At 33.2% G+C, this 23,150-nt stretch overlaps 1 protein-coding gene across 1 annotated transcript; it reads right to left on the reverse strand.

Moving 5' to 3' along the window:
- Positions 1-2,656: 2,656 nt before the first annotated feature.
- Positions 2,657-15,790, reverse strand: LOC111699503 (uncharacterized). Its single transcript, XM_023470191.1, has 6 exons — positions 15,588-15,790; positions 7,006-7,021; positions 5,393-5,459; positions 4,284-4,349; positions 2,960-3,011; positions 2,657-2,883 (listed from the first exon to the last, which is right to left on the reverse strand). The coding sequence occupies exons 1-6, from the start codon at positions 15,788-15,790 to the stop codon at positions 2,817-2,819; spliced, it is 471 nt and encodes a 156-aa protein (XP_023325959.1). The 3' UTR covers positions 2,657-2,816.
- Positions 15,791-23,150: the final 7,360 nt, after the last annotated feature.

The following is a 23,150-nucleotide window of genomic DNA, read 5'->3' on the forward strand; positions in this document are numbered from 1 at the left end:
GTCAAATTTAAAGAATTTGAACAGCGGCTCAAATATGGTATGTTCCACTTTAAATGTTTCAAGATTTAAGCCGGCGATTAACTGGCGGATTTAAGACGCGGCTCAAATTCATCAAATTCGGACTCAGTTCCTTTAAGTTGGACTATTCTATACTAAGGCTCTCCTGCAGAGCTGCCCCTTTTTTAGTTTTAAGAGCTAGCTCGTTATTATATAAATACAAGTTAACTGTTTGTAAAATTAAAATATGTCTTTTTTGTCAATAACGGCACGTGTATGTAAACATGTTTTTTTAATTTTTCATGGGTTTTTTAAATACATTTCACAAATCTACAAAGATTCAATTTGGAAACCAAAAATAGGTCTTTTAGGTTTAATATATTTTTTATTAAAACCGTAACAACTCGATCATCAAAAATATATAGTTCCCAATTTATATCAGCTCTTAAAGCTTAATTTGTAATCATGAAAATTGTTAATTTAAAAAAAAATCTTGTTTTGTAATTATATTTTTACTTTCATATTTGAAATAAACTTCATACTTTACTAATATGTATCCCTTTTATTCCCTGTATCCCCTGTATCCCCTTAACTTCTGTATCCCCTGTATCTCTGTTTCCCCTGCATTCCTGTATTCCATGTATCTCTGTTTTCCCTGTTTCGCTGTATCCCTACATCTCCTGTATCCCCTGTATTGCATGTATCTCCTATATCCCCTGTATCTCCTGTATCTCATGTATCCCCTGTATCTCCTGTTTCTCCTGTATACCCTGTATCTCCTTCATACTCTTTATCTTCTGTGCCCCCTGTATCTCCTGTACCCCCTGTATCTCCTATATCCTCTGTATATCCTGTATCCCCGGTATATCCTGTAACCCCTGTATCTCCTGTATCCACTGTATCTCCTGTATCCCCTGTATCTCCTGTATCCCTTATATCTCCTGTATCACCGGTATCTCCTGTATCACCAGTATCTCCTGTATCCCCTATAACTCCTGTATCACTTGTATCTCCTGTATCCCCTGTATCTCTTGTATTCCCTGTATCTCCTGTATCCTCTGTATCTCCTGTATCCCCTGTATCTCCTGTATTCCCTGTATCTTCTGTATCCCCTGTATCTCCTGTATCCCCTGTATCTCCTGTATCCCCTGTATCTCCTGCATCCCCTGTATCTACTGTATCCTCTGTATATCCTGTATACCCTGTATCTCCTGTATCCTCTGTATCTCCTGTATCCCCTGTATCTCCTGTATCCCCTGTATCTCCTGTATCCCCTGTATCTCCTGTATCTCCTGTATCTTTGTATCCTCTCTATATTCTGTATCCCCTGTATCTCCTGTATCCCCTGTATCTCCTGTATCCCCTGTATCTTTGTATCCTTTGTATATTCTGTATACCCTGTATCTCCTTCATCCCCTGTATCTCCTGTATCCCCTGTATCTCCTGTATCCTCTGTATCCCCTGTACCCCCTGTAACTCCTGTATACCATGCATCTCCTGTATCCTCTGTATCCCCTGTAACTGCTGTATTACCTGTATCTCCTGTATCCTCTGTATCTCCTGTACCCCCTGTAACTCCTGTATTACCTGAATCTCCTGTATCCTCTGTATCTCCTGTACCCCTTGTAACTCCTGTACCCCTTGTAACTCCTGTATCCTCTGTATCTCCTGTACCCCTTGTAAGTCATGTATTACCTGTATCTCCTGTATCCTCTGTATCTCCTGTATTCCCTGTATCTCCTATATCCCCTGTAACTCGTGTATCCCCTGTATCTCCTGTATACCCTGTATCTCCTGTATACCCTGTATCTCCTTCATACTCTTTATCTTCTGTGCCCCCTGTATCTCCTGTACCCCCTGTATCTCCTGTACCCCCTGTTTTTATGGAGCTCGGATATAGAACCACGGGAATGATCTATTTATTTTCTGTTAGGTGGATTGTCTTTAATTGGTCGTCTTCCATTAACTTAGTTTTTAGGCAAAGCTAGTTTAATACTGTAATAAAAAAAAAACTTTAATTTCACAGTTTTCTGGCAATCAATGCCAAAAAACGTATTTTTAATATTTTGTGATCACGATAAAAGAGATTTTTTTGATTAAAACTTTGGCCCGTGTAAATTTGGTTAAATAGATCTTTTATATATTTTCTGCAAATGGAACACTATTGAAAGATAAGATCCAGTAATAATCTTGAATAGAATTTTTTTATGTAAAATAAATAATTTCCTCCATTGTTATTGTGTTGTCAGATTAACAACAGTACCCTGTTCACATTTATCTTAGTAACAACAGAGTGCTAAGTCATCTAATAATCTGGATAAAGGAATCTAGTCTTTGGTAGAATTAACTAAAGCTTTACAGGAAAAATTTGCAAATTAATAAAATAAATTTCAGAGTATTTTATCCAATATATTTTCAAGAAATATTTTTTGTGAGAAAAATTCTGTAATTATTGTATTTACGAAAAAAGACTTTTCCAAAACATTTGTTTCATGATGACATTCATATAATTGAATAATAAAGAAACCTTTAAACAATGATATTTTGATAATTTAGTAATTTGATAATTTGATAATTTGATAATTTGATAATTTGATAATTTGATACATTTAATATCAATCTTTTCTTTTCTATCATTTATCATTAATCAATTTTAATAGAAATAAATATATTTATTTATTTACGATAAAAAAGTTTCATTTATTACTTATTAGATTAGCAGAGTAAATTGTAGAATTGAAGAAAGGATACATCTCTCTACTGTAGATTAGCAGAGTATATTGTATAATTGAAGAAAGGGTACATCTCTCTACTGTAGATTAGCAGAGTATATTGTAGATTTGAAGAAAGAAAGTATCTCCTTCTCTAGTTTTCTCTACGACTCTTCTAAAATAAATAAATTAAAAACTTTTATTGTAAAAAAAATGTTTGATTCAAAAAAACATTTTCTGAAATTTCTAACCTTCTCAGTCTATATTTTTTCTTGATGCAGTATCCATTCATATAAATACAACCTAAATAATTAATGTACAGACAAATAAACAAAGGATTTATAGACTGTGGAATAGAAAAACGACATTAAAACAATAATTAAGCGTATGTGATGCTGTCACAAATCAAATAGTAATTAAATCACTTATTTAATTAAATGAGTCTGTTTACATTACACAATTGCTGTGTCTAATGTTCTTTGGCATAACTTGAGTCTAACAGTCGTCTTCATATTCCAGAGTTCTATGGCTTACTGTATGTTGCTTAAAAAAATTAAGCAGCAAACTGAATTTATTCAGTTCCTGCACTCCCTATTCCCTCTGAGTATCCATTGGAAATCAATAAAAAAATATATCTTAATCGTCACTTATGGGACTGCAGAAGTAATTTTAAGTGACATCCATTTACAGAGTGAGTGTCATTTCCGAATTCAAACGGTAAATTCTGATAGTGCAAACCATTGGTATTGTAAGCATGGAGAGAGGCTTACTTGTAAATAAACTGTAGTCAACGATAGCAGTGGGACGGATAACAAGTCATCTCATCTTTATCGTGTAGGGATATTTAGCCGTTAGAAAATGCCAACCCAGAAAACATGAATTGAACGCATGTTTAAACGCGTTGAGAATCAAAGACACCATTGGACCGGGAATTTTATTTAAATTCAAGCCAATAGGCAAGAAACACGGCTTGAAATGAGGTAGGCAGAAATAGGATCAGCCTGGGCTAAAACCGAAATGAAAGTTAGTGATCACCAAGGATCGGAAGAGGAAAGATTAACTCCTCGTACGGAGGGAATGAAAGACAGAGGGTCTGACAGAGAGCTCCGGCTTTCCATGATTCATCATTATCATTTTAATTGTTCCTTTTTTACTTGTCAATACATTTTCCTATACACTGGAGATTTACTCACATCAGTTTTCAGGCTTTAGATTTCCTTTATTTCATACCACTTTTTAATGGTAACTGTATTTCAAACTTAGCTTGTTTAATATAACAGAATTCACAAATTGACAGATCTAAGGTCTACGACATTGGGTTGAAAAGATATAGGGATTAGAAAATCAGAGTGTATGGCAAAAACTCAATTTCTTTTGCATTTGAGGAAACGCACAACTATAGCTACACATGTAGTGATTTTTAGCTTCATAACAATAGAGACACTTAAAATATAAATGGTTCTCCGAATGCAATTTTTTGTTGTGGTATGCAATAATTTAGAATTTTTACAGATATGTTATCCAGCTACAGATCAAGTTTTGCGCTATTATTACGCAAGAATGGAAACCCTTTACCTGGTCTACAGTAAAAGTCCAGCTGGTTATTCACACTCGTAGCCCGGGCGAATTTAGGTTCAATCACTTAAAACAAATGGTCTTTTAAAATATGTGAAAAAACGCACTGAAATACACATATTTTTCTTCCAATTTATTTAGGCTAGGAGTTGCAAAATTATTTCCTTGTGAGAGGTGGACTAGACAGAATGAGAAGGTAAATTCAGCTCTTTAATAAGAGAAGTTATTGTTCAAAACATAAAAGATTTAAAGGGACAGACCGGCTATGTAAGGTAGTTGAACTGAGTATGCAGTGTTGTGTAAAGCTTCTTTAGGATTCATTTGAGACATATTGAACTTTTTAAAGATCTGTAAATCCTGAGTTTGAGCGCAAATTCGACGTTCAAAACTCCTACTTTGGGGGTAGATACGTTTTCAGAATAGTTTTTGTTAATTATTAAAAAACGAAAAATAAGGTAAAAATTTTACAGTAATCTAATTAGATGGTTAGGAACATATTTCTCAATAGAAATTTTCCAATAAATCAATGCTAAAATCATCGTTTTCATCATTATCTTGAATTTCTTATTTTCTTTGTGCACCTTTTGATGCAACTTTTGACAGAATTTTCGATCTTCGTAGTCTTTAAAGAAGAATTCCGTACAGCTGTCTCTGAAGTCTCATCTTTTGTGATTAACCCTAATCCACAGTTAGAGTCCAGCTGTGTGATGACCGCTATGTTTAACCCTATACCAAATCCACAGTTAGAGTCCACCTGTGTGATGACCGCTATGTTTAACCCTATACCTAATCTACAGTTAGAGTCCAGCTGTGTGATGACCGCTATGTTAAACCCTATACCTAATCTACAGTTAGAGTCCAGCTGTGTGATGACCGCTATGTTTAACCCTATACCTAATCTACAGTTAGAGTCCAGCTGTGTGATGACCGCTATGTTTAACTCTATACCTAATCCACAGTTAGAGTCCACCTGTGTGATGACCGCTATGTTTAACTCTATACCAAATCCACAGTTAGAGTCCACCTGTGTGATGACCGCTATGTTAACCCTATACCTAATCCACAGTTAGAGTCCAGCTGTGTGATGACCGCTATGTTTAAACCTATACCTGATCTACAGTCAGAGTCCAGCTGTGTGATGACCGCTGATGCTTGCTCAGGAGAAGCGGGAGGAGCCTGTAAAACCTTTTTCATTGCTTACAAATCATGGATGGTTTTAAAGCTTCATACACTTCAATCTTTGTAGATCATTTGATGTTTTTGCGGTCGAAAATTAAACGTTACAACTTGCTCTAGCTGCCTGTAAGTTACTTTAAATGTGCTGGAATTTTAATTTCAAGGACCACGGCTCTTCCTGGAACTTTATATGAAAGTTAAACCAACCATATTTAGTGCTTCCAAGGTCAGGGCTTACAAGCAGTGCTGTTCAGTCAGCGTTGAAGTCAAATGACCCATGATTCATAGAGGGACATGTCCGATTACCAACTGTTACTTTTAAACCTTTTTTGATCATCGACGGTAGAGAAATCCTTGTGCTTATGTCTAAAAATTGTGTTCAACCAATTACTACGTAGTTAATGATCAGAAAAAGGTTTAAAGGGTACCGTTGTGAATCGGGCACACTAGTCTACAAATGGACTATCACATGAAATTATGTCTACACTCTAAACAATTCCATAAATGACCCCTCCTTCATATCGGTAATAAGCAGGGGCGGATTCTCTTTAAATCACCTTTCAAAAATAAAACAAAAGAGATATATTTTGTGAGTAAAAAGAAATTCAACAATATGGGACTGCAAGCGTAATTTCAAGTGACCCATCGCTGCAAAGATGGTATTGTTTGATTTACAACGGTACCCTTAAATCTGATAAAAATGTAGAAGATAATGTAATTTATCTGACTCGAAAAGTGTTATATTTTGACAATTTCCTTTAACTTTTTCCAAAACATGAATTAGCAAGTCAATTAATTGAGAAACACAATTGCAAAAAAACAATTTTAACGGAAATATAATAGATTTCTTTTCATTCTAGATCAAAAAAGTATTTCAGAGGCTGTTATGAATTGAATAGCTTCTCTAAAGATGAAGACTGGAGAGTCACTTGAAATTATGTTTACAGTTCCTTTAAGCTGAATATTAGACCTGTTCATAACAGTTCCTTTAAGCTGAATATTAAACCTGTTTAAAACAGTTCCTTTAAGCTGAATATTAAACCTGTTTAGAACAGTTCCTTTAAGCTGAATATTAAACCTGTTTAGAACAGTTCCTTTAAGCTGAATATTAAACCTGTTTAGAACAGTTCCTTTAAGCTGAATATTAAACCTGTTTAGAACAGTTCCTTTAAGCTGAATATTAAACCTGTTTAGAACAGTTCCTTTAAGCTGAATATTAAACCTGTTTAGAACAGTTCCTTTAAGCTGAATATTAAACCTGTTTAGAACAGTTCCTTTAAGCTGAATATTAAACCTGTTTAGAACAGTTCCTTTAAGCTGAATATTAAACCTGTTTAGAACAGTTCCTTTAAGCTGAATATTAAACCTGTTTAGAACAGTTCCTTTAAGCTGAATATTAAACCTGTTTAGAACAGTTCCTTTAAGCTGAATATTAAACCTGTTTAGAACAGTTCCTTTAAGCTGAATATTAAACCTGTTTAGAACAGTTCCTTTAAGCTGAATATTAAACCTGTTTAGAACAGTTCCTTTAAGCTGAATATTAAACCTGTTTAGAACAGTTCCTTTANCTATACCCCCTTTCATTTTTCGCGAACACTCCCTTTAAACATTATGAATACTTAAACCTGTAAAGATTGTGTTATCAGAAAACATAATATTATTATGAGACGGTATAGTGCTTGTATATTCATGTTATCTAAACCAAGCTTCAAGCTAAACTAGGCAGACAAGTAGATTTTGTCTGAGTTTTGGAAAAACCGGGGTTTAATTATCAATCGTATTCTTACAAACTGGGTGACGTGCGTATCAAATTATTTAACAAATTCTGTACAAAGTTCAAAGGTTTACTTTAAAGATTCAAAAAAGATTGAGGAATAAATCACGTATTTTGTTAGACCCTATATAATTTAAACCGGTTTAAAAATAATGATATACCGGACCATGCATTCAATTTCTAGCTGAAGCTTAATACAAAACAAACTGAATGATTTTATTACTCACTAAAAGCCGGGTACGAAGTCGACGTTTAAAATAAAACCATGTATATAGAATGAATTCTACATTTGAAATAAAACAGTTTAATAAAGTATAAAAGTAAAACATGTTATTTTTATCTTCTGGTTCTTTTAAAGGATTTTTTAAAAAAATAAATAAAAATTTAAACTCTTTTAAAAAATCTAATAAAAATTTTTTAGTTTTACTTTATTGTTGATATTTTTAATAAGAAAGTTATTGACTTCTTACTAAACTTCAAACTCTCTTTTGAAAAACTATTAATCTATCAATCTATTCATCTATTTATAGATATATATATTTATTTATCTATCTATCTATATATCTATCTATCTCCTTGTTTGAAAGTTATTGACTTCTTACTAAACTTCAAACAATCTGTCTATCTATCTGTCTATCTATCTATCTATCTATCTATCTATTTATATATCTATCTATCGCCTTGTTTGAAAGTGTGAATGGGCTGTGAGCGTCTAGTAAAAGAAAATGGTTGGCCCTCTTTCGAGTTGAAACTAATAAAAATGTCAAATATTTCACAGTTGGGCTGATTGAATCAATTGTAAGAATCATGTCAGAGATACAAAGATAGAAATATGGACACAGATATTTTCATCAACAATCTGAAAAATATGTTCTTAACCCTATTCCCGCTGGGGGGGGGGGGTCAATTTGACCCCCCCCTGTAGCTTTTTTTACATAACTCAAAAAGTATTGGTCTGGGGCTGTTGAAATTTTATGACTTTTTCTACATACCCAAAGCCCTCCCTTTAGGCCTAAAACCGGGCTTTAATACTAGCTGCCTGAGTCCTCAGGCACACTGCCTGAATGACTGCTTTTTCCTGTAACAAACTAAATCTTTGTTTTGACCCACTTCCACTTGTCAGATTTTGATAAAATTTAGCTTTTTGGAAAGCCTTTGACATAAGGAAACGAATTGCACAATTTTTGCGAAAAAAAAATTGCAAATTTTTTGCAAACGACCTGTCAAAGTAAATTTGCACATTTTTAGTTTTTCTTGATTAAAAATCAGGTTATTTAAAATTTTGCAAAAATATTTGCATATTTGAAATGGCATGGTCAAGGGCTTTTCAAAAATGTATAATGTTTCATTTTTTGGAAAAAAAATTTTTTGCAAACATTTTTACTATATAACTGGATTTTGCGATAAAAAATTCAGTTTTTGCCAATTTGCTAATTTTTTTGCAGATTCTAAAAGTAGAGCACAAGAGCTTTCCAATAATGTATCATTGGTCATATTTGGACATCAAACATGGGATTTAGATGGGGGGGGGGGCAAATTGACCCCCCCCCAGCGTATCCTGGTTTTCAAGTACCCCAGCAGAGATAGGGTTAATGCCTTTCCAGCTAGTTAAGATTAAATTGTGATTATAAGCTTTACGTAGTTACCTAAAACGTAGTTAATTAATAATGATTGTATAGTTGGATTACAGACCATCTACAACATAATATATATAAGCATGTTCAGGTTTACAGATATAGTGTTACTTTTATATCTATTACATATTTGTATCGATCCTGTAACTTCTCTTTATCTATGTTTATATATCTGTATCATGTATCTTTTCTACTCTATTTGCATATGTGTATCCTGTATCTTCTCATCTCTACGTTTGTATTATTTTATCCTGTATACTTATTAAATCTATGTTTATATTTCTCTATCCTCTTTCCTTTCTATGTTTATATATCTGTATCCTGTATCTTCTTTAAATGAATATATCTCTATGTTTTAATATCTGTATCTCTATGTGTGTATAACTGTATCTCTATGGGTGTATATCTGTAGGGGTGTTTGTATATCTGTATCTTTATAGTTGTATAACTGTATCTCTATGTTTGTATATTTGTATCTCTATGTGTTTACATCTGTATCTCTATGTGTGTATATCCAATATATATATGCTTGTATAACTGTATCTCTATGTTTGTATATTTGTATCTCTATGTGTGTATATATCTGTATCTCTATGTTTGTATATTTGTATCTCTATTTCCTCTATTAGCTGCTCCATTACCCATGTATCCCGTTTCCTCAAAATTGAAACTACCAAGAGTTGTAAAAACAATAAAACTGTCTAGGGGGCCCTTCACTGCAATCCTCCTTTCTCCCACTCAATTTCTTCATACTTCTAATATAGGACTGTAAACTCACTGAAACTGAAGGGTTTGTATTTGTATTTCCTATTACTCCTGGAAGTAATAATAACATTAAAAGATAATTTCTCATCTTGATCATATTGATCCCTGCAGAAGGAAACCTCTTTGATCTTGTCTAAAAAGCGGTATATATCTACGTAAGATTTGGTAGAATTGTCAATAGGACCTACAGAGGGACGGAATATTATAGGAGAAGTATGAAGTGGACCCCTCTTTTATTTAAACAAACTCTGGGATTTGTGACTGTTTTTTTACGAATGTACTTTTAAAATGTATTTCCAGTTTAAAGGAAAAATGTACAACAATAAATGTGCGCTGTACAGCTCGCTCTAGAGGGCAAAACTTAAAAGAAATTTACCGGGTATCCCAAACCAAACCTGGCCACGAAACCGGGTTAGCTCTCTTAAGTCTGGGTTTGAGTTTCGTAAGGGTTTCGGGAAACTCCGGAAACTCAGAATGTTACGGGGCAATACCTCAAAATGAAACCCTTGTATAGGAGTAGGGTTACGGCTGGGAAAGTGAGTTTCGTAGTGATTGTGGAACATATGAAGCACCATTTCTTCGTATTTATGCTTTAATGGCTTCATATATGTTCCAAATACTTGATCAGTCAAGATCTCTCTCTCTATAGACTCGATATTGAATAGAGTACAGTCAATCGAACTTAAAGACATTTTTCTGTTAAAAGTGAATACAGTAATTTATTTAAGTTTATCTACTAGCAGGCCCGTAACCAGGGGGGGGGGTGCAAGGGTGCAGGTTCACCCCCCTTTCTTCTAAAAGAGGGGTGCAATGACGAATTTGCATCCCCCCCCCTAGTCCCATATAACAGAAATTGTTTTCATAAAATCTAGTTATAAATTATATAGCCCGAGTAAGAATAATAATATCAATAGACTGCTGAAGAAAAATTAACATTAATCTACCTAATACATTAAAATAGTTTTTTCAAAAAAGTACCAAAAATATTCTTTAAACTAAAAGAAAGTCTCAGCAAATTCACAAATGTATCTGATGACATCACACAACTACAGATATTTAAAACAAATCAGTAGCTCCACCTTTCTGGACATTATAAGAGTGTAAATTTAAATCTTTCCTTGGATGGGCCGACTATTACGCCAAAAAACGGATACCAATTTGATCACTTTCAAGTGCGTAGCAGCTTTATTCATAAAACACCACAGCTGGAGACTCCAACGACAGCATATTTTAACCCAGTTTCCTAGAGTTTCAAAATACGTTTTAAGAACATGAAACCCGAACTCTGCCAAACCCGGGTTTCAGGAAACCGGGTCTCGTAGCGAGTTTTATAATTTTATTAAGTTTTGCACTTAGCTGGTTAGATGAAAGGAGGTTATAGATGTTAGATTGTCGTAAAATCAATGGGATTCAATGAAGGATAATGAGGAATTTCTATTTTTGGGTCAGCAAAGTGGAGAAATTGCTTATTAAAGCCGAAGCTGGGAAATGAAGCGTTGAGAATATTTGGAAGGGATGCTTTCCCCCCTCGAACAGAGCCATCTAGCGGCTCTTCTTGGAAGTTTTAACTGTGCGCCTAACTTTCTTGTTATTCCAGAAAGGGTGGGGGGAAGATGATAGAGCCCTTGTTAGATGTCGGCCCTGGTTCTTGAAATGAACCGGATAGACTTAATAGTGACTTGTACGTACTACGTAGTGCATGCAGTTATCTGAAGTGTACAGTGTACGCTAGTTTTAGGATCTCTAAATTCTGAATATTTTATGTTTATGAATATTTTATGTTTAATAATTTGAATAAAATGTTTTTTTCTGTGAATCCCGGAAAATAAATAAGTATATTTTTAGAAATTTGCATCAAAGTATGAATTCTTTTGAATCAAATGTTTAAAGTTTAAAGCATGAAAGGTTTACACCATCAGGTTGCAAAAATATAGGGAGTTGAAAACCAGAGTTTGTGATAAGACTCAATTCAGAAAAGTCAGAAAAGTCAGAAAAGTAAAAACTAATAATTTCCATTAAGAACCAATCTTAGAATCTAAGGTTTTAGAATAAAATGTGAATTGTTTCAACATGAACGGGTTGGTGGGGAGGAAGGAGTAGGGGGGGGGGGGTGTCGATATGAACAAATGGCGCCAATTTTCAATAATTCGGGAAAATATTGGAATCTGCCGTTGGTAGAGCGTGCTACTAAACCACAATCCAACATTTCTTTTACTTCTCTTCAGTTCTCTAGTCCTGTATCTGTCTATCTATCTATCATAAAGTTCCAGGCAGCTAAGAAAATTGTGTATCATTTTACACATTCTTTCTGCCAACTTTAAAGTTTTACAGTGCCTTCGCATTTGGTTTTACATTCTGACTCATTTGTACTTTTTTTCAGCCCTAGATATACTTCTTAGAACTACAACAAGCTACTTTCTAACTTCAGTTGGAAAGAAGTAATTGGGAAAATACTAATATATTTTTGTGTTAAGGCGTGCACAATCTGGATCAATGTTTCTCTACATATATATATGTTTCTCAGCAACCCTTATATCTTTGGAAGCAAAATAAAGTGTACTGCAGTTTCTGGAACGAATGTAAACAAACTCTTCCCAGAAACTGCAGTACACTTTTTGTTTAAACCATCCTGTATCTTTATTTTTTTCTATTTCTGTTTCTATCTCTCTGTTTCTATTTCTCTCTGTTTCTATCTCTCTGTTTCTATCTCTCTGTTTCTACCTCTCTGTTTCTATCTCTCTGTTTCTATCTCTCTGTTTCTATCTCTCTGTTTCTATCTCTCTGTTTCTATCTCTATGTTTCTATCTCTCTGTTTCTGTCTCTCTGTTTCTATCTCTCTGTTTCTATTTCTCTGTTTCTATCTCTCTGTTTCTATATCTCTGTTTCTATCTTTCTGTTTCTATCTCTCTGTTTCTATCTCTCTGTTTCTATCTCTCTGTTTTTATTTGTCGATCTCGCTGAGAAAAAGTATTCTGAGTATGTAAAAAGTAATTTGTATATTACTTGTCACTATTGACCAACAAATATTGAGTGACATATCTAGCAGTATTTCCTTTTTCTTCCATCCTTTTTGTTTTACATTTAATTCCACAAATGTTTATATGTAGATATTACAGCTAGATTTTTTTTTCTTCATCTTCTTACTTTCCTGACCTGTCTATATAAATATGCTTTAATGTAGAAAGGTTTAAACCAATGTTGTGTAAAGAGAAACATTTACAGGAAGACCAAATATATCCTGTAAGAAAGCTTATTCCGTCTGAAACCACTTCAAGGAGCTTCGTAGTCTTCGTATCCCCTTTTATTGTAAGAGTTTCAACATTTTCATTATTTCATGTTATCCATTCGAGACTTTTATTTTTGTAATGAACAAATTCATTTAATGTTCAACAAAGTCATGACATTTGCAGAATAAAATAACTTAAAAGTAAGATTAAAATTTTATTTTTAAAAAATTGTTAAATTTTTCTATTATGCTATTTTATTCAAACTATTGAGAAGAAAAAATATGCTTTAAATTTCTAATATTTAACAGGATAAATTTGATTTTCTTGTAATAGAAGCTATATGCGGTCGTAATGTCATACACATGCACCTCTCACCCATCATGAAAAGTAAATTCAACCTAAAGTCTGACCGCGTCAACCTTGTTGCACCAGCTAGTCCTATTGAGTGCCTGCTTCTTTTACCCAGGTGATACAGTACAAACTGGGACCAGAAAGGTTGACCCGACTTGAAAATTAAACAAATAATAAGCAAAAATCGCTTATTGGAAACACATTTGTCTAAAATATTAAAAATGTATGTATGTAGATACATGTATTTGCATATGTATATTTATATTTTATATTTATATGTATATGTATATATGTATATGTTAGTGTATGTATATGTATGTGTATGGATATGTATGTGTATGTATTTGTATGTGTATATATGTATGTCTATGTGTATATGTATATATATATGTATGTATATGTGTGTATGTATATGTATATGAATAAGTTTATGCATATATATATTTATATGTATATGATGTATATGTATATGTATATATTTATATATGTATGTAAATATATCATCCTACAATGGCTTTGTCCCTAAAAGGTTTGTCTGCTCAGATGTTATTTTGGAAATAAATTATCTGGATTTTGTGTTTCTACATAAAATAAACGCAGAGGAAGCATTTCTTGTATGGAACAAATAATCATTTTATCGTTTTAATCTGGAGGGATAGGGACAATCTTTGTTTTAATTTGGAGGGATAGGGACAATCTTTGTTTTAATTTGGAGGGATAGGGACAATCTTTGTTTTAATTTGGAGGGATAGGGACAATCTTTGTTTTAACTTGGAGGGATAGGGACAATCTTTGTTTTAATTTGGAGAGATAGGGACAATCTTTGTTTTAATTTGGAGGGATAGGGACAATCATTGTTTTTACTCATATATTTAGTATTTGTTGTGATTTCCTTGTCTTAGCCACAATCTCAAACTGTCTAATCCCTACAAATATGACTCCTGATGGTGTAAACCTTTAATATTTTAAACTATATGTTCTATGTTCTTGTAACCATGAATAAACTTGTACATATCAGTCAAATAGTGAGAAAATACAGGGAGCAACACAAATTTCAAGGCCTAATATTGTAGACCTGAGATTACTATGAATTCTGTTTGTTTGTATCCAATAAACGTCAAAACGGCTGAACCGATCGGTTCCAAATTTTGAGTGGGACCTCACGTGACCCCAGGGAAAGTTTATGAATGATCAAAATTTAAAAAATTTGTGTTTAAAAGTTTTTTATTTGTTTAAAATTTTGAAAATTCGCAAAAGAATATTATGAAATCCGCAAACTTTTTTTGTTTTTGTTTTATACTGTACAAAGAGAAGATACTCGCAGATAAAGCCACAGTTAAAAGTTGAAATAGAAGATGGGCGCGAAGCGTCCTAAAAGCTTAGTTATATAAATTTTACTGTACACGGAAAACTTTTTTTAAACTAAATTGAGTAAATGCTTGAACATATCATTAAAATCTGTTAAATGTCTTAAAAACGTGAAATGTTCCAAAGCGTAATTTGCGCCAAACTTTGCATTTGCTTCAAAAATGTGACTTGTTCTAAAATATAATCAATAATCAATAAATAATTGAAATCTATTTATTTGTAGAAATTTAGTACTAAACAATTGAAAATGATAACTTTGCACATTTGGCCCAGATTTGACACTCAATGTCAGTTCAGGGCCAAATCACAGGTTGGAACTTTCCTCCCCTGTAATTTTAAACTAGTTTCCCCGGATAAGCCTAGATGTAGTTAAATGCCTTGAAGTGATTTTATCTCTTCTAGTTTTAAATGTTGACTTTTCCCCCCGTTGTACGTCTATGACCAAATGTCATAGACCTTAGATTTCAAACTATGCATTCTGTTAGATCAATCAATCTAAGTTTGAAATATCAAAGGTTTCCACCATCAGGGTTCAAAGCCATAAGAATTAGAAAATTCGAGTTCGTGGCAAAAAGACTCAAATCCTTTAGAGAAAATAGATCAAGAGTTTGAATTTGCAAGGTTTGGTTGAGTTGTGTCTAATCTATAATCTTTCTCTCCCCCTCTGTTTGAGGGCATCCCCNTGATGAAACATATTCTCTAATCTTATTTTAATCTTGTCCTCAATCTTTTCTTTTCTCCAACAGAGTTCAACCATTTTCACACAGATTCAAACTTCTAGTTCTTCTATTATAAAACCATTCTCTTTCTCTATTTAATGCTTTATTATTCTCCTTCTCTTCCTCTCCTCTTTACTTAATCCTTCTCTGATCTATTTCCATCCTTCTCATCTTTCTACGATTTTCTTCTTTTCTTTCTACCCCTCCTTCTCTTCTCTTCTTTCCATGACTCTTCTCTTATTTCCATCCCTCCTTCTCTTATTTTTACTCTCCTTCTATTCTTTATATACCCTCCTTCTCTTCTTTCCATCCCTCCTTCTTTTTTTCCACTCTCCTTCTCTTCTTTCCACTCTCCTTCTCTAATTTCTACTCTCCTTCTCTTCTTTCCATCCCTCCTTCTCTTCTTTCTACTCTCGTTCTCTTCTTTCCACTCTCCTTTTCTTATTTCTACTCTCATTCTCTCTTTTCCATACTCTCCATCTCTTCTTTCCATCCCTCCTTCTTTTTTTCCACTCTCCTTCTCTTCTTTCCATCCATCCTTCTCTTCTTTCCATCCCTCCTTCTCTTCTTTCCATCCCTCCTTCTCTTCTTTCCATCCCTCCTTCTCTTCTTTCCACTCTCCTTTTCTTCTTTCTACTCTCATTCTCTTCTTTCTACGCTCATTCTATTCTATCTTCTCTCCTTTTCTTCTTTCTATCATTTCTTCTCTACTTTCTACCCCTCTCCTTTTCTTCCTTCTATTCCCTCCTACCGTCCTACTTTTTATCTCAGCAATCACCTTCGGTCTTCTGTTAACCCCTTATTCTCGTCTTTTTTACCCTTCTTTGTCTCTTTCTTCTATCCTTACTTTCGACGCTATTTCGTAAAACTGAAGTTGCTTTACTTTAAACTCCAGTTCCTTTCAACTATCGGGCCGAATTTTAAGCAGCTGGAGCAAGCTGTACATGCAGTACACATACTGACTATGTAAGGCAATACGGGACAGTACGGGATAGTTCGGGACAGTTCGGGACAGTACACCAAATAAATCAATGCTGAGTCTTCCCTAAAAACTAGAGATAGAGTTCGGTCCAAACAAGGTTATAATGCAAGGAAAGTTAATTGCAGTACTCTGCGTATGGACGGAATTTGTAAACAAGAATAGATGAATTGGTGTTTGTTTACTATCCGAGGAGGTTAAAAGCATTGAATTTTGATAATTTTGACAATTCACATAATAGTTTCCTATGACCAGAATATTTCATTGTTTTTTATGTGAAAGATGAATCCCATGTCAGGCTGTGACATTCGTCTTCTGTTTACATTACCGCCCGGAGACAGTACACTGCAGTACAAAAGATGCGTACACCTCTGAAATAACTATCCTTGCATTCTAACCTTAGCTTGGGTCCAAAGACCTAAGTCCTTGTCCTTTTCAGTAAGTTATGAATGAATCTGAATTTACAAAGCTTCCTTTTCCAAAACTTTATTCTCCGATAAAGAAGATGTTCAGAATGAATGAGTTTCTTCCAATTTTATAATTTTGCCGCCAATCATTGCCAATTTTATAATTTTGCCGCCAATCATTGCCAATTTTACTTAAATTGAAACCTTTCACGGCGCAGTCCCATTTTATTTTCTCTGAAAGCAGTTATGTATAAATGACTAGAGGGAAATTTACATTCTTTTAAAATAAGTATTTTTTTAAACTTCCTGCGTAAATTTCGACAGAATAAACGATCAAAAAAAACCTTGGTTTCTGAACGATATTGTGGCAGGAGGGATCCATTTGGGGGGATCTTTCCACGCCTTATCGTTATTCTACATAAAGAAAACCGCTTGAATGAGATCAACCTTATAACCGAGTTTTTGCCGTAAACTCTAATTTTCTAAATCAAACTCAAATTATGGATTCTGGCAAATAGAGTATAGTACAATGCATGGCAACGTGAGTTTGTACACTTTCAGTACAGCTGTATTATAGTACAATCCATGGCAACGTGAGTTTGTACACTCTCAGTACAGCTGTATTCTAGTACAATGCATGGCAACGTGAGTTTGTACACTCTCAGTACAGCTGTATTCTAGTACAATGCATGGCAACGTGAGTTTGTACACTCTCAGTACAGCTGTATTCTAGTACAATGCATGGCAACGTGAGTTTGTACACTCTCAGTACAGCTGTATTCTTACGTCATAAGTGAGCAACTTAGTTTTTGTGTCCGACAAAATCATTTTTAATAGTGTTATTTTTTAGAAAAAAATGCCTATTTACAGTAACATAAGTGATATTTTATGTGTTCTTTAGTTTCTGTTTTTACACTTTTTTATTTAATCTTGGAAAACCTGTCAACTAATGTGAGGAAATTTCGTTTTCCTTGTTATATTTGACACTTGTGACGTCGTGTATAATTGGTCTATTTCTCTGTTTCCACATATTGTACTTGATAATCTATTTGGATTCTGATATGTTAGATCAGATAGTTTAAGTTTGAAATATTAAAGGTGAGGATAAGGATAAAAACATGGCAACTTGAAAAGTAATAGTTAAATTGTTCTACTATAAAGGTGGCACGAAGCGTCCTAAAAGTCTAGTATTATGTAATATGTTTATCCTATTCTATTTAGTTGTATGTGCAGAGAGGTATATTATTTATTGAATAAGATGGAAAATATGTTTGACAAAACATTGTATTCATCTCAGTATAGTGCTTCTGATTGTACTCATATGCAAACAGTTTGGATGGTCCGGGTAGAAGGTTTGGCAAGTTTCATTAAAGAATTAGTGGAAAGTTAGAGTTGGATCCAGACAAGGTTCATTAATTAGTTAATTTATTTTATTTCATAAAGATAAAAGTAGAACAAGGAGTTTACAACATAACATTAACATTGTACTTAATTCTTTGGCTTGTTTTAATACCCAGGAAACAGGTTTTTTTGACAAAAAAAGTTTATTTTCATAATCCCTTTCTACTCTCTAGTATCATAAAAGTTTAAAATCCTTTTATCACTTTCTAATATTATTAATATTCATACTATCTGTTTACTTAAAAATTATTGTTGTATTTATAATCCATTTAACACTTTCTAGTTTCATTTATGTTCAATTTTTTACATTTCAATATCTTTGATTTTCAAAATCCCTTTTTTCTTTTTAATATCTTTGATTTTTATAATCATTTTTTTAGTTTCTAAAAACATTGATAATTTAAATCACTTTTTTGCTTTCTAAAATTGTTGATGTTTATAATCCCTCCTTTTTATCTATAAAATCATTGATATACAATGGACATGTAGTAAATACCCTGCTTCAATAAATAATTTTAGATCAATACCAATCCAGGTACACCTTAATCTCGAACTCCAGGTTCTCCAATAATACCTTGATCAGTATTAATCAATCTTACTGTATTCTCAAGTATCTGACTTACAAGATACAACTCAATCTAGAATTCAAGGTTCCTCAATAATACCATAGTCAATATCAATCCGGATACAACTCAGTCTGTATTCTCAGGTATCACTCAATCTAGAATTCAAGGTTCCTCAATAATACCATAGTCAATATCGATCCGGATACAACTCAGTCTGTATTCTCAGGTATCTGTTTACAAGATACAACTCAATCTAGAATTCAAGGTTCCTCAATAATACCATAGTCAATATCGATCCGGATACAACTCAGTTTGAATTCTCAGGTATTTGTTTACAAGATACACCTCAATCTAGAACTCAAGGTTCATTACAAAGCCCAAAGTCAATATCAATCCGGATACAACTCAGTCTGTATTCTCAGGTATCTGTTTACAAGATACAACTCAATCTAGAACTCAAGGTTCATCACAAATACCAAAGTCAATATCAATCCGGGTACGACTCAGTCTGTATTCTCAGGTCTTACGAGATACCATTCACTGTAATTCCCAATCTATATCTATCTTTCAAGAAAATGATTCTGGATTCAGGCCTTTAGTTCGCTAAACAAGGAACAATTACTCTAACACTGTAATCAAAGCGGAATATTATTCCAACTGAATTATATTTTGAATTCTATGATTCAGGTTAAGTTAATGAATGTAATTACAAGGTATACGTCATTATCTACAATCGTAGTTAGATTAATCGCAATATAAGTTTTAAGTAATTATTTACAAGCGCAGTTAGGTTACAATTTACAACGTAATTTGTCTAGGTCTGTTCAGGTTTATAAATATGGGATTTGCTATGATATTTATTACATACATAATCTCATTTTTGCTTTTGATATTTTTGTTGTTTATTATCCCTTTTTTCTTTCTAAAATCTTTGATGGTCACAATCCATCTTTACATTCAGTATTCCTAATATTCATAATCCCTTTGCTGTTACTCTCTAACCTTTCCTTACTATGCTAATTGGGGAACATCTCTCCCCTTGAGAGTTGTTCTTTCTTTCTAAAATTGGGTAAATGGTTAGAGTAAAGGATATTTGAAGGAAATAAAGGTTATTTGAAGGAAGTAAGGGATATTTGAAGGGAGTAAAGGATATTTGAAGGTAGAAAAAGATATTATGAAGGGAGTAAAGGTTATTTGCAGAAAGTAAATGTTATTTGAAGGGAGTAAAGAATATTTGAAGGGAGTAAAGGATATTTGAAGGGGGTAAAGGATATTTGAAGGGAGTAAAGGATATTTGAAGGGAGTAAATGATATTTGAAGGGAGTAAAGGATATTTGAAGGGAGTAAAGGATATTTGACGGGAGTAAAGACTATTTGAAGAGAGTAAAGGATATTTGAAGAAACTAAAGGATATTTGAAGGGAGTAAAGGATATTTGAAGGAAGTAAAGGATATTTGAAGGGATTTAAGGATATTCGAAGGGAGTAAAGGATATGTGAAGGTAGAAAAAGAAGTATGTGAGTAAAGGATATTCGAAGGGAATACAGGATATGTTTGAGGGGAGTAAAGGATATTTGAAAGTAGAAAAAAAGAGTTTTATGAAGGGGGTGGAGGGTATTTGAAGATAGAAAAGGATATATTTTAAGGGAGTAGGATATTTAAATGGAGAGAAGAATATTTGAATGGGGGTACAGGATATTTTAAGGGAGTAAAGGATATTTGAAGGGAGAAAAGGAAATTTGGAGGCTGTAGAAAAATATTTGAAGGGAGTAAAGGATATTTGAAGGGAGTAGAATAATATTTGAAGTGAGAAAAGGATATTTGAAGGGAGAAAAGGAAATTTGGAGGCCGTAGAATAATATTTGAAGGGATTAAAGGATATTTGAAGGGAGTAGAATAATATTTGAAGGGAGAAAAGGATATTTGAAGGGAGAAAAGGAAATTTGGAGGGAGTAAAGGATAATTGAATTGAAGGAAGTAAAGGATATTTGAAGGGAGTAGAATAATATTTGAAGGGAGTAAACGATAGTTGAAGGAAGTAAAGGATATTTGAAGGAAGTAGAGGATATTTAAATGGAGTAAAGGATATTTAAAGGGAGTAAAGGATATTTAAAGGGAGTAAAGGATAGTTGAAGGAACTAACTGATAGTTGAAGGAAGTAAAGGATAGTTGAAGGGAGTAGAATAATATTAAAAAGGAGTACAGGATATTTGAAGGAAGTAAAGGATAGCTGAAGGGAGTAAAGGATATTTGAAGGAAGTAAAGGATAGTTGAAGGGAGTAGAATAATATTTGAAAGGAGTAAAGAATATTTGAAGGAAGTAAAGGATAGTTGAAGGGAGTAAAGGATATTTGAAGGAAGTAAAGGATAGTTGAAGGGAGTAGAATAATATTTGAAAGGAGTAAAGGATATTTGAAGGAAGTAAAGGATAGTTGAAGGGAGTAAAGGATATTTGAAGGAAGTAAATGATAGTTGAAGGGAGTAGAATAATATTGAAAGAGAGTAGAGGATATTTGAAGGAAGTAGAGGATATTTATAAAAGAGAGTAAAAGCATTTTTTCAAGTAGGAATAAAAAATATATATTATAAGGATATATATAGATTATATGGATAAAGATGGATTATATATAAAATAGGTATTCTAGAAGACGATGGAAACAATTGTCTGATACAAGGCTAAATAATTGGTATTTTCAGAATATATATATATATATTACCATTATACAATATACAGTTAGAGGATATAATGTGCTATAAATTAGGGCAAGAAATTGCAAATTATTTGGTAAACTCTTCACAGAATCAGCTGCTTTTTGTTGTCAGTCATCTTTAGTTTTTGCCCCATGGAACATCGTAGTACAATTTTGAAACTTTTAAACCAAGCTAAGAACATTCCCTTGGTTCGACTGAGTTCCCCATTGAAATATGGGGCAGATCTGTCAAGGAGTTCATGAGTTATTTTCGGTCATACTAACAAACAGATATTACTACTATATACATAAAAACTTTGCTTGGGAACTTAGATTTGCCTAAAAAGTTTAAAACCCTAAGCTTTCTCTTTATAAAAATCAACCAAATTGATTTAGAATTTTAAAACTAAGCTCAGAACAATATTGTTGTTAGACTGAATTCCCCTTTCACAATTTGAGGCAAACCGGTCAAAAGGTTCATGAGTTAAGATCGAACAAAAAAGCAAAAGCAGACCGCTTCAATTTAAATTATATTGTACAAAAGATTGTAATCTTAATTGTTTTTTTTCCATCAGTACTCCTCTTATTGAAGAGCTATTGATAAGAACAAAAATGTTCTGAATCTCTAATGTGTAAACCGATAAAAGGAAGAAAAATATAATAGAAATATAGATACTTGGTTGTTAACATAAATTCGAAATATAAGCAAGACGATTTTACCGACTCAAATGCCATAGCCTTTTCACAAGACGTGTTTATCCATTTCCTCCATGTAGTGGCCACATGTCAAACCCCGCTCATCCCAGCTCCCGCCTCAGCCCTCACATCCCAGTCAGTCAAGTTTAGATAGTTGAGCTGGTAACAGCTCCGACACAGGGAGCCTCTTGACTCCTTTATGATGATGGCGCAGATACTCAGCTAGCAGCAGACGTGCTTACCCGAAGGGTTTCAGTTTATCATGCTTTCCAGAGACAACATAATCGCTCAAAAGGACCATGATAAAACCGCGATCTCTGCCTACTAGGTTGGATAAGCCCTGGTGTTTCAGTTCCTGTAGATCTACTCCACCAACATGAAGCTCTACATCACTCCCATGAAGTCCCCCAAAATATTCATCATTTATTCCTTTGTTAATTTCTAAACCAACCAATTTTAACCCCACTTGGGAAACTATTTCAAAACTTTCGTTTTTATTAAATAAATGTTAGAAATATCCATTTAGATTTTATCATATTGACTTTTAAAGTCAACATTGGTGTATAATACAAACCAAGATTAATATGTATATAATAGAAATATAGATACTTGGTGTATAATACAAACCAAGATGAATAGATATATAATAGAAATATAGATACTTGGTGTATAATACAAACCATAGATATATAATAGAAATATAGATACTTGGTGTATAATACAAACCAAGATGAATAGATATATAATAGAAATATAGATACTTGGTGTATAATACAAACCAAGATGAATATATATATAATAGAAATATAGATACTTGGTGTATAATACAAACCAAGATGAATAGATATATAATAGAAATATAGATACTTGGTGTATAATACAAACCATGATTAATATGTATATCTTTATATAAATTTGGCTTGTCTGTCTGTCTGTTTCTCTGTTTGTTTGTCTGTTTGTATCCAATAAACGTCAAAACGGCTGAACCGATCGGGCCCATATTTTTTGTGAGACATCTAGGGACCCCAGGGAAGGTTTATGAATGATTGAAATTTTAAATATTTGTCTCAATCAAAATTTGATCGTCATTAAATTTTTTAAAATTTTGAAAATCC

The sequence above is a fragment of the Eurytemora carolleeae genome, unplaced genomic scaffold (assembly GCF_000591075.1).
Source record: "Eurytemora carolleeae unplaced genomic scaffold, Eaff_2.0 scaffold365, whole genome shotgun sequence".
Taxonomy (NCBI): Eukaryota; Metazoa; Arthropoda; class Copepoda; order Calanoida; family Temoridae; genus Eurytemora; species Eurytemora carolleeae.

Excerpts from the sequence above, each read along its gene's own strand:
- LOC111699503 (XM_023470191.1), bottom strand. The coding sequence starts at position 15,790 with ATGGAAAGAAGAGATGGAGAGTATGGAAAAGAGAGAATGAGAGTAGAA. Across the intron at positions 3,012-4,283 it reads GGACTTTTACTGTAGACCAG|GTTGTATTTATATGAATGGA; the intron begins GTAAAGGGTTTC and ends TTAATTATTTAG. Across the intron at positions 2,884-2,959 it reads AAAAAATATAGACTGAGAAG|AAGAGTCGTAGAGAAAACTA; the intron begins GTTAGAAATTTC and ends TATTTATTTTAG.